Raw genomic sequence first — 12,460 nt, 5'->3', positions numbered from 1 at the left:
ATTTATATTTTGTATTAATAATCTAAATCATTGCACATGCAAAGTAACTATAGCTGTCAAATAAATGTAGTGTAGTAAAAAAGTACAATGTTTCCCTAGTTGAAGTATAAAGTATACATCAAATGGAAATAATCAAGTAAAGTACAAGTACCTCAAAAGCCTACCTTGAGCACAGTACTGGAGTAAATGTACTTAGTTACATTCCACCACTGCTTTGTGGTGTGGACAGAGCGCAGAATGTTAGTTGTTTAATCAATTAGTTGATTGGCAGAAATGATTCCACACCTTTTTTTTTCTTCTGCTGCCAACACACTGAAATCTAACTTCCCAGTTGTATCTTTAGTTGTGCCAATGTCTGAGTTGTATTTAGCTTGCATAATGTTTAACCCAGTGCTGGTTTATTTGCTAGCAGTTAGAGAGAGTCGAGTGGGAGGTATTTTAAACAGGTATTTACAGAAGACAGCTACACCATTCGGTAAGGAGAGATTTAGCATTGCACCTCTAAATTTATCTGATGCCAGTTTGTAATTTTAGCTGCCTAAAACTCTCTCAAGTCTTGTCCAGCCTCTGGCCCAAAGCATTCTGGGTGACATCACCCACCATTTCGCTACTGGAGGCATCCGTGTGCTCCATATCAGGGCTTTGGATCCCAAACTATCCAGCACGTGATCACATTGTGCTCGCTGAAAGCATTCTTTATGCGTTGCCTTGATTTGAAGACTGTCTCGTCGTTGACTCTGACTTTGAAAGTCAGATAAGGGGAAATTAAATCAGATCCTTTTTATTTACTTAGGTGGCCAGATAAGAAGGTCTGGAGACAGGTTTTGGATTAGATCATTTCTTCTTTTTCTGCTATGAATCCTCAGGATTTCTTTACACTTTTATAATCACATATCAGAAACTATTGTACTGATTCTTTTCTTTCAAGCTTTATCTGTGTAGTTCTGCATATTTCACACTATAAACCTAAATTCGAGCAAGATCACTTTTTAAACAAAATGCACTAGTCAAAGCATTCAACATTAATATGAATTAATAACATGCTGAATAATTACACTCGGTACCAATCTTCAAATGTGTTTGCTCATCTGATTTGTTGTTGTATGCATTTTACTCCTACACATACAGTACAGGTTTATATAGTATAAAATGTATAGCTTTTTGATGATCTGAGTATGTATCCATAACAGTTATCACTCAATCAATCACTCGACTACAATTACACAATTACTTACATTGTTGTTTCAAGGATGTAGATTTGTCACACCCATTTGATGTATTGCTATGTACTTTTGTTGAAGACTTTGTCAGCTACTGTCCTGTTTAAAATACAGATTTTTACTAATAGATGACCTTTAATCATTCAAAAAAAATAAATGAATCTTCCCTCTGATACAAAATCACTGTATTTGAGAGGATGTACTCTTCAGTGTGCTATTCCTCTCTAGCAAAATTAGACATGATAGATTGAGCCCATTGCTTTTTGTGTGTAATGTCATGAGAGTTCATGTTTTCTTTGTTTTGAACTACTCAAGAAATGTGAGACAGATATGTGGAGGGGAAAATCCACAAATTTATGCTTACGAAATATCAAACAGTTAAAATCAACTTCAGCTGTTGACTGCAGTTAAAGTTATAAAAGTAGATGTTTGTGTTTTCATTTAGTTTTCACTCTAGCAGTGTTTTGAGTAAAACTAACAAAAAAAGATAAAAACAGAAAAATGTGTACAATTAAAGTTATAGTATTTTAGACCAGTTGCATGTTCCCTACTTGCATATAAAATCAGTATATCCCTGTGCCAGTTGTGCCCTTTAGCTGGGCATCGTTTAGTTCAGCGGCCACAGATAAAACCGTTTATGTCTCAGTGATTAGCCCTGCATTAAACTAACTAGCGTGCCATGTGGAGACAACTGAAAAGGAGAACAAGGCATTGACACACTTGCAGTTTTAATACACTTGTCCTCCGGGCCAGCGTGTGTGTGTGTGTGTGTGTGTGTGTGTGTGTGTGTGTGTGTGTGTGTGTGTGTGTGTGTGTGTGTGTGTGTGTGTGTGTGTGTGTGTGTGTGTGTGTGTGTGTGTGTGTGTGTGTGTGTGTGTGTTCGGGGCTACGACAGTTGTGACAACACTTGGATGTGTGAACAGGTGTCAGTGGCCAAGTGCTGTGCTGACTGCTGCACAACCAAGCCAATAGAGGTCCATCAGTTTGGCCACACCAAGGCACTCTTTGTGAGTGTCTTTCCATTCCCGTTCCAAAACACCCCGCCCTTATCTCATTATGTAGAGCAGGTGACTATTTCCTCAATTTCAGCTGTCAAACCACCTCTCACATTGGACGTCTTTCAGAGCACCTGTGAGCTGTCAGTCAAACCAGCAGAGCTGACTCCATTGTATTGTGCCATTGTCTCTCTCTCTCATGCTACAAGATGACACAGCATTTTTGTTGAACAGTTAATAGGGTTTTTTCTTTCTCCATTGAAAAATAATCAGTCACATTCTTATTGTTGATAAAACTTAAATGTTGAGTTGCTGCTTTCTTTCCAAATTGTTACACATGTGACATATTGACTACAAGCTATCACATCTGATTTGACACTGATACATTACCATTCAAAAATGCTACATTTAGCCCTAATTCTGACTTCAACCCTTGCCCCTTTAATACTTGGTGACTTAGGTAGAGTACATGAGTAACATAAGCTGCTGCAACAGGCTGCCACTAAACCAGAGCCATCTATTGAATTCTATCTAATGTGTAGAATTCAGTATATTTGTGATATTTCTTCTTTTTTTTTTTTTTTTTTTTTAAACTATAAGCTCTCTTTAGTCTTTTGAACACATTTAATGAACATGCTCTTTCTTTTACTTTGTGTTCTGTGCTGATTGATTATGTCAAAACTGTGCACTCAAAATACCAAACAATAATTGAAATAGTGTTTTATGGTTCCCATGCTCTCTTTATGCACAACATTTGCCAATTTTCTATAAGCAGGCAGAAGTATTTTTTTGGCCCCTCATAGTGTATACCTTGATGACTTGGTGACTTCTGATCACAGCTGCTTTTTCCAACAGAGGGCAGTAGCAGCCTAAATAGAAGTAATTGTGTTTTTTGCAATCCATATAATCTTAGACTTGGCTTTCATGTAATTAGCACTGTTGCACAAACTGATGATATATAATTGTGTCAACAACAGTCATATTAAATGAAAGTGAAAACAGTACAGTAAATGTAGACACTAAGTTATGTTGTCGATATATTTCCTATGCTAAACATGGTCCTAATGGAAGTACAGGAGTGATAAATCAGCTTTGATTATTTCAGGTGAACTCAGGTGGCACATTGTAACTGGTTTGTCAGCACTTCTCATCGGCCAACAGGGCCGCCCTCATTTTAGGATGCAACTGCAGGTTTAGACACCAGAGGTCTCTCCGCTCTTAAGCCTTACTGATGTGACTCCCAAACCTATCATAGGAAGCCTGTGCTCAACTCAACTACAAGTGGCATACTGTAACACTGTAATGTCAGAAATAGTAATTTATGTTTTGGAGACAGACCTGTCCCAGTACAATATGTTAATATTGCAGAGATGGGGCTCAAAGTGTGGCTCCCCAATGAATTCATCGTCAGTATGACAGTTCTACAGTTTTACAGAAATGCTAATACACCCCTCATTCTTTTCATTTTGCCTTTGCTTTGCCTTTCTCCTCTTAATTATCTCCCCTTTTCAACCTCCTTCCTCTAAGTCTCTGCTTCCTCTTCTTCGCTTCTTCCGTTTTATGTCCCCAAGAGATCTTCAAAGTGGGGCAGTTTGGGCAAAAACTGTGTCATTCAGTGACCTGATTCATTTTCCTGCCGTTTTTCATCATTCGGGTGATTCCCTCTATTGCACAATCACTGCTGCTTGGCATTTGGCAGCTCGAGTGTGATGCACCATCTATTTTAATTCACATGATTAGTTGAGGCTAACAGAACAACTTGTCTTCTTAATTTCTAAAAGATCAAGTCAGCTCAGAGAACAATAGAGCCACACTGTAGTGCTGTGATCCTGCACAATGACAACACACTGAGTGTGAATTGGATTTTATAGATGAGCACCAGTCTTTATGAGTGTTATCATCTCTTGAACTCACAATCTTGCGGTCAGGTCTTGTGGTTGAAGTTTAATTATGCCCTCTGTTGAGCTTTCAGACTGTAGCTCTTCTCTCTTCTGCTTTAATTGTGTATTTATTCATTTTCTCTTCCCGCTTAATGTTTTTCAGGTTGGTAGATGGCTGGGGTATTTCCCAGCATACACCTCACTTGTATGTCCACATCAATGCATCCTGTGAAACCTGTTTGGCTATTTCCCGTCAATCCACCTCGACAACCAGTTTAATTAAGGTAATTTCAGGTCACTGCTTTCTGTAGCACTACTTATATTCTTCTGGCCCCAACAAGTCCGGCTAATGAGATGTTGTTAAATGAGAACATTTCTAAACATCCTCTATGTAACTAGTCTGTCTGAGCTGCTCTGCATTTTTTTTAAATAAATCTTGCCAAAAATCTCCTCATTAAAAAGACAACTCAACATATCACTTTGAGATAACCAAAACAAATCAGGATTTTGTAACTACTTTTTTTCAACTAGCAGACCTCTTAGGTAGATAAACATGGGGTAATGAAACATAAAAGGAAATTCATCCTTCACCTCCAACACCAAGATCACAAAAAAACACTTTGCTCTTCAGGAATGCCTTTATGTCTGCATTCCTCAGTTCTCAGGAATAAGGTAATCAGCTCCTAATTAAACACACAAGGCTTTCAACAATGATATTGAAATTGCTTCAAAATAATTGTTATTTGTTATTATATAGTACTTTTTAAAAAATATATTATTAAGTTAAATATAACAATATATACAATATACTGTATGCATTTAATAGTACAGTATCTGCATCTGAAAAAAACAAAATGAAATGCTGGAAAGTGTACAAATCTAGACTTAGACCATCTAGATTTAAACTTTAAACTGATCAAGTACTATAAGGTTGCCAGTTGCCACATTGTATTTTTAAAGAATTTAAATGTTTTAAAAGAAGCAGACAGCTACCCATAAAACCTTTGTCGATGCTGAAATTGACAAAACAATGATTACATTTTCTAAGTAGGCTACCACCCAGCTGACTCACAACAACCTGTTTGACAGCCTGAATATGCAAACTCTCTGGTTCCGCGGGCCTTGAGTTTGACACGTGCTTTAGATTGTAAAGTTAGAGGATCTTATTGTGCACATAGACAAATCCTAACAGTTTGCATACATATACAGCATGTGGCAACTGCTGTATAAATAAGCGTACATGCACCCCTCATGCTTAAAGCCTGTGTATCATGAAGCCACACTGAATTCGGATCCTTAAGGCATGCATTTATAGCTCCTTACCATCCGTTTCACTGACAGAAACACAACTATCCACACACAGACACCAATAAATAAACACCTGCCTTATGGACCTTGAGGTCATTAAACTGGTGAGAAGAAGTGCAGAGTGGCGGTCTAATTAATGCGCCTTTCTGCCTCCCTGAAAGACCTTGTTATTCTCTCCCCGCTCTCGCACAGAGGCTAGACCAGTGTTTTGTCTGCTGCTCTTAGGCCTTATTAAAGAAGGGACAGGCTGCCTGGGTTCATCCTGCCATCTGCATCCATCCACCAGCAGGGGTGAATAGAACATGAAGGGTTTAGTCAGGCTCAAGGGAGACAATTCAGTTGGGGACGCCTCGGGCAGCAGAGACCGTATTTCACCGGAGGCTTATCTCACTCTGTCAGTCATCTGGATAATGTCACTTGGTGGCAGTTTAATGGAAACAGTGATACTGGATACTGGCTTGACCCGTGGTGCGGCTGTGAGCCTAGTTGGCATCTTGTTCATATATTTAGGAATGTTGTGTACCTGCGTCTAGTGCCATTTTTGCTCAATCAAGGCCATTTTCATTTGATAGTGTGTGATTGAATAGTGCTGCATTTGGCATGTGGCTTTCTTTATAACAGAGCCAAGACTGTGTTGTGCTAATGGTATTCATACAGCACATACACTGTCATAATAAATTCTCCCTTTTGTACAACATATGGTAGAGCCTGGTTGTTTCGCCTTAAGAGGCTGCTTTAATTACTTACTGCACTAGATATTTTTTTAGTTCATGGTACTTGTCTATCATTGTTTGATGGGAGTCTTTTGAGGTTACTAAGGCAACAGTTGAATCTTTCATTTTGGCTGTTCTATCAAACTGTCTCACTTATTGTAGTTCTTCCATCAGTCACCTTAGAATTAGATTTGTCTTATCCGTGCTCACAACTACAGAGTATTGGAGGCAAATTAATTCCGGACATTGATTAGCAGTTGAACAAAGAACCCCTGTGGAGTGTCTCCACAGGGAAGGGAATCCTGACATTGCTATAGACTTGGACAAAAGTTTGTCAGATGGGCATAGTGGAAGGTGACTAAAGGAAAGTCTGGGAGCTCTGCCTAATCCATTAGGACAAATACAGTAGTTAGTATTGGCTTCATATAGTCAGCATCCTCAGTCTGAGCCGATAAAGCACAAGACACATTGCTGTAATGACTAACTCCAGATATTTTAAAAATGTTTCCCACATTTAGAAGAATTTATAAGCCTTCCCGCCTGTAAGAAAATAAAAAGGCCAAACATCTGGTGCAATCATGCTCCTTAAACAGGCAGAGGCACTGTTTGTCACCGAGCCAGAGGCAGAGTTACACTGTTGGTGGTACATTTCACAGGGACTAGTGCAGAGGATGAGAATCACCCCTGCTTCAACCACAGTGTAAGCTGAAGTCATCATCGGGTCGCAACCCTGACAACATCTTCAGCTACAATCAGCTCCAGGGCATTGAAGGCTCTTTCACTTTCTTGCAAGTTCAAATTTACGTCCCCCTCGCTGCTTCATCCCCCTCCTCGGCATTGTCCTGAGGAGGAGGGGTCACTGCGGCTTTGTGCAGAAAGAAAACACCTTTTTAAAGAGGATTTTAATGAACTCAAACGCAGCCACTGCCTGCCGCCCACATGCAGCAGTAACAAGTTCCTTAACCATTTGTATGTTCTGACCTTCTTGCTCGGCTCCCCGCATGACAGTCTCTTCATTATGCATCAGATTAACACAAAAAGAGCCATTGTTCTGGAATTACTTATAATTTAGTGTTGTATTGAGGATCGTGGTCTTGTGTTATTGTTGTAGGGTGGTATTCTTTTGAGCTCATTGGAGGATCAGTGAGCCGTCCAAACAGTGTAATTTAATGTTATGTTTGTGCATTTGTGTTGGGGGTGGGAGTTTGCTTGATTGTGCAGCAGTGCATACAATGTGCTAATGTGCCAGTGCTTATAATTAGCACAGATATGTACTGTAAAGGGTTGCAGAGCAGTCTATTCATCAGTGCTATTTATATCATTAGTAGTTTTGTGTTGTCTCCCGTGCCATTCATCTCCTTTGTCTTCCGTAGTTTTAATATGAACACAATCATCACATGGTGAGGATTTCACCATATGCCTGTCTGTGTATTTGTAGCTTTTGTCTTGTTTACAGTGCGTGGGTTTGTGTGTGTATGCCTGTCAGTAGCAGACCAGACATGTGTGTGGGGGGTCTGTGCCTGTAGTAAGCGCAAAGCCGCAGTGGAGCCCATCCCCTGCTCCCTCCCTGAGACGCCTTTACTTGTAGTGAGAAGAGGAGAGGAGCCGCAGCCCATGGACACTCCTTCCTCGTCTCCAATTGGAAGAGAGAGGCCGCCTCCCTCCCCTGCCTAATTGGTATGCAGGCGGCGCAGTGTGTGTACGAGGAGAGGGAAGGGAGAGAGAGGTAGCAGTCAGTGCAATGGGATAGAGGAGAGCGAGGAGGAGGAGGAGGAGAGTGAATGAGAGCTGCTGGATCTGCCTTGCCTGCGTGCCTGCCTGTCGTCTGCTGAAGCTGGGTTTACTGCCGCTCCACGCTGCACTGGCACAGAGCAGAGTCACGGCCCATTTGCACCACCGTCTGCACTCTCAGCACCAACACGGAGCCACACAGCATCGGTTCTTACCCCAGCGATACCCACCAGCAAGGAAATCCAGGGGCAGAGCTCACCAGGCTTTCTCCATCACCAAGGGGGGGACGCAGCAGCTACAAAAGGAGCCTGACGCTACAATTTAGGCACCAGCTGCTACTTTAACCAAATCCCCCTCCACCTTATCCCATCCTTACCAACACCACCACCACTCCTCTCTTGCTCCTCCCTATGCCCTTGTCAGCGGCGGCTCCTCTCACCTCCCTGGCCAGTATATGGATAGAAGCTCCCTGTTTCAGCTCATACAAGAGCAGGTAAGCGAGTGAGCAGGCAGCGGCAGAGGTTTCTATGGTTACGGGCTCCTGGCCACCTCACCGTCTATCCAGGGATTGAGACGTGGAGGCTGGGGGTGAGAGCTGATGTTAGGATTGATAACAGGGGCTGCTTGCACAGGCAAAATGAGAGCGTGAGACAACACGACGGACGCAAGCATCATGGAGCCATGTGGGCCCAGAGAATGTGAGGTCAGATCATGAGCCACGGGGGGGGGGGGTTTATGGGAATGAGGGAGGGAGGAAGGGGTGTGTGTGCAAATAGAGGGATGAATATGCATGTATAAATGGATGTATAGATGGATTGATTGGAGCATTCTCTATTTGAGGAATGACACAAAAAGCATACGATAATGGTCGATTATAGCTGCTGCATTAGCGTTTGCAGCAATCATGTTGCATGTGCATGAATTTGTGTCTGTTCCTGGGAATGTTTTTCTTTGTGCTTTTTCTTGATTTTTTTCTGTTTACCACATCCCCAGTCTTATCATCTCAGGGTCACAAAAAAACAAAGACTGCAAGATTATTCAGCTTTTTCATTTCCAACAAGGCAGTGCCTGTGAAGTCCACGTTTTTTTCTAGAATAGAAGCTGTTATTTGGCTTTAAACTTTTTTCTTCTTTTTCAGCCCTGCTGTTGAAAACACAGTGTTAGTGGCCATATTTAGGCCAGTGGAAAATATTTATCTTGACATCTGGTTTCATAGATTCCTCTATACCCAAACTGCTGTTTTTACTTTTCAGTTAGATCTATGTTTGAGTTAAGGTTTGGTCTACCATCTCCAAAATTAACAAGCCAATATGGATTTGAAGGCAGAAAGCTATGTCTATATTTGGCAAGTGTTTCCTGAAGACATATGTTGTGCATGCGTGCGTGCATGCGTGCGTGTGTGCGTGTATGTGTTAACTCTAAGCCTTCTAATGTGTCTCGTGTTTTTGATGATGAACTGGGGTTTTGGCTGATGGACAGATAGTTTGGGCAATCATTCTGTCCAAGAGGGAGGAATCAATTAACTGCTGAAGGGTTAGGGGTCAGGAGTGGCCCATCAACAACACATCGATCAACACACTCAAGAGCCTTGGGGAGAAGTGTGTGTGTGTGTGTGTGTGTGTGTGTGTGTGTGTGTGTGTGCGCGTGTGCGTGTGTGCACAGTTGCATTTTTATGAATGTGTTCGTGTGTGTTTTTATAACAAGTGGAGGAAGCCCGTGTGGGTTGAGTGAGAAGATGCTCTGTGGTCACACTGGTGAGTCATGTACTGTATAAGCACTACAGTGATAACAACTACTTAGTAATACCTCAACAACACATATTCCTTCATAGACACATTTTAATGCAGTATCAAAGAGGCTGACTCATCTGTGTCAATATCCATTTTTGAAGTAGCAGGTCCTTGGGCTGCAGATGAAGCCAATACTTCCACATTGTAAACGGCTGGTTGTTTTATTGATTGTGGAGTTTGCTGTGCTTGCACCACTATGTTCATATAGACAGGCCACAGTTGAGCACACTGTGGTCCCATTAAGCTCAAGTCTAGACCAAATCACTCACTCTGGCTGACGACAGGCTTTTTCCACTTTTGGGACTCCAAGCAGACTTTGATTTGGAAAAGGTCTCTCTAATTAAACCAGAATGAAGAGAAAACAGCTTTTGGACTGTGAACAGGCAAGCTTGTTTTTAGCAAAGCCTGCTGCCTGTCTAAACATTGGGCACTTTTCTGCTTGTCTCATCCAGGAAAATGTTTTGCAGAGCATGCCTCGTTTTTTTGCACCTCCAGATTGAAATAGTCACGTTCACTGGAGGCTTCCCACAACGACCACAGTGTCCCACCAGCCTCTAAGCAAATCTACAAGAGCACCTGGAGGTCAAATGCTTTGCTTGGGGGCATTTTCTGCGTAGCCATTTGTAAAGGGAAAGGATTACTCTGTCACTGCTTAGTTTTTACCCAGTCTAAGGTTTTAAACCTGCAACATTACACTTTTTTTTATATAAACATTTAGATTTAAGCTACAACTGGCCTAACATTCCTTTCAGTCAAACACACATTAAATGTTTAAGGCACTAAACTTCAATGCTTTTGGGGTTTCCTAGAGTATTCCTCAATCAGGATGTTTTGCCACAGAAGAAAAACTGCATGCTTAGTTTATATCAGCAGTGCAGGTGTAAAGAAGAAGGGATATTGCAGCCGTATCACACAGAATCACATGAATGCTGCAGGGGGAGACTAGGAGAAAGCAACAGTGGCAACATGAGTGAGTTTTGTATTAGTCTTTGTCTGCAGGAGGTTGCAATGCTGAGCTCAGGCTATTTCTGGCCTATGCAGGCTCACACATATGCTCATGATCAGAACACACACACACACACACACACACACACACACAGACGCAGTTTCACTGATAGTCTTTCTATTGCAGCGCCACTGATAAGGCAACTCATGGTCGGCAGCACCCAGCCACTAAAGTACTCTATCATTAGTTGGTGAATATATGTGTCATTCAGTTCTTATCTGGCTTATGTATATCTCTCCCATACGGACTTGAGGTTCTGAATACTATTTTGACATACTTATATCAAGTAGAGAGAATAGGGCTCAGTCCCTTTTCATCATTCTCTGATGCTAATTTGTATTGAGCTGTATTTGAAAATGCCTCTGGCTGTTTGTACTGTGTTTAAACGCCAGGAAATGTAGTTAGATGATTGTCTGCATGAAGGAAAATCCCTGTGGGTGTCTCTCTACACTCGTCTCCACTTAAGGAGAGAGTGGTTTGGATCTAACGGGCATCGCATCGCAGTGCCAAAGTAGCAAAATGTGAGCATAATGATGGTAAACGGCAGGGCAGAACGTGCATTGTGATGATTACGGAGTCAGTGGCCCAGTTGTTGGTGAACACCAGTGAGTCCTGAGGGCAGCAAAGATTAATCAAAAGGGTTTTATCTGATGCCATGCAAATATGCTCTGCCCTGTAAATGCCACTGTCCTCTGCAGATACACACAGCCCTGTCCAAGCTTGACAGCCTTGTTCACAGAGACCAAAGTAGTCCGTAGTATTGGCTCTGTGCCACGGGGGTTAGTCAGTGGGAACTATACCAGTGCTGGTGCTGCATTGCTACCTAATGGAAGTTATAATCACCATCTGCCAAAGTGTAGATACTGTTCATTCAACAACTATCAACCTTTCCAGGGACTGTTAGTTTTTTATTTAGTCAAAAAAGACTTGACCCTCCCTTCGCCAGTACTAAAATTTTCTATGACCCTCCAGAATGATTGGGAAAAGACACATGACCCTCCCCAACAATTTATTGATGTCTTCTGCACTGGTTTGCCCTTGGCAAAGATGTACAGTTAGCCATAGTGTTTTACATCCATGACATACATGACTTAACCTCTGCTTTCTCATCTTACACATCACACTCCACTATTATGGTGGCCATTTCAGTAGATTTACTCATTAACATTGTTGTGGAAACACACATAAGCATGGAAACTAAATGCACATTTCCTGCATTACTACATTACTTTAAATACTAAGTTACTCCTCTAGTAAACTAGTATTCACATGAAATAAAACAATAAAACATTGAGACCATTCAACAAAGCACACTGGGTAATAACAAGTTATGTCAATGTGAGCGGGCCCAGTGCCTGCAGGGGTTGCTGGCTTGCCGCCTGGCCTGTCCACCTTCACAGACCCTGCTGTGAGCTGGAGCTCTATCAGGAGACTTGCAGACAAGAGGCATTTATTTCCCCAATCGTTTGTTTAAATAACTCAACACACATATCCATTATAAGATTAACTGTAACCTGTGGTTTTTCAAAGTTATAAAGCTCCACAAGAGACTGCGGGCGCAAGCTCGCTGACCGGGCTGTCACTCACACACGCGGCCACGGAGCAGGCAGAAGAGAGGGAGAGCAGTGTCTGACAGGGCAGAAAGATACCCGTCTGCCTTTGACAGTCTTGTGAATAAATTATAACATGTATATTAGATCTGTCAGTCTTTCTCTATCATAGGCGCCGATTTATGTTTTCCTCCGTAGGTGCTCGTACGGGCGCACGCCCTTTAAAAAAAAAAAAAAGTAGGCTAGTCAAAAAATGTTTGCATTTCC

The 12,460-nt window shown here is 41.8% G+C and overlaps 1 protein-coding gene across 2 annotated transcripts in view; it reads left to right on the top strand.

Annotated features, from left to right (window-relative positions):
- Window positions 1–7,832: 7,832 nt before the first annotated feature.
- The window catches only part of rhbdl1 (rhomboid, veinlet-like 1 (Drosophila)), a 43,843-nt gene continuing 39,215 nt past the window's right edge, over window positions 7,833–12,460 (top strand). The window contains exon 1 of one of the 2 annotated variants that reach the window (XM_031291212.2): window positions 7,833–8,340. In XM_031291212.2, the coding sequence (XP_031147072.1) occupies window positions 8,302–8,340 (39 nt within the window). In that variant the 5' untranslated portion in view covers window positions 7,833–8,301. Of the gene's footprint in view, window positions 8,551–12,460 lie in introns of both variants that reach the window. The other variant, XM_031291213.2, reaches the window with a different exon arrangement.

Source organism: Sander lucioperca, chromosome 22 (assembly GCF_008315115.2).
Source record: "Sander lucioperca isolate FBNREF2018 chromosome 22, SLUC_FBN_1.2, whole genome shotgun sequence".
NCBI classification, from domain to species: domain Eukaryota; kingdom Metazoa; phylum Chordata; class Actinopteri; order Perciformes; family Percidae; genus Sander; species Sander lucioperca.
This window is presented reverse-complemented; position numbering and strand designations above follow the sequence as displayed.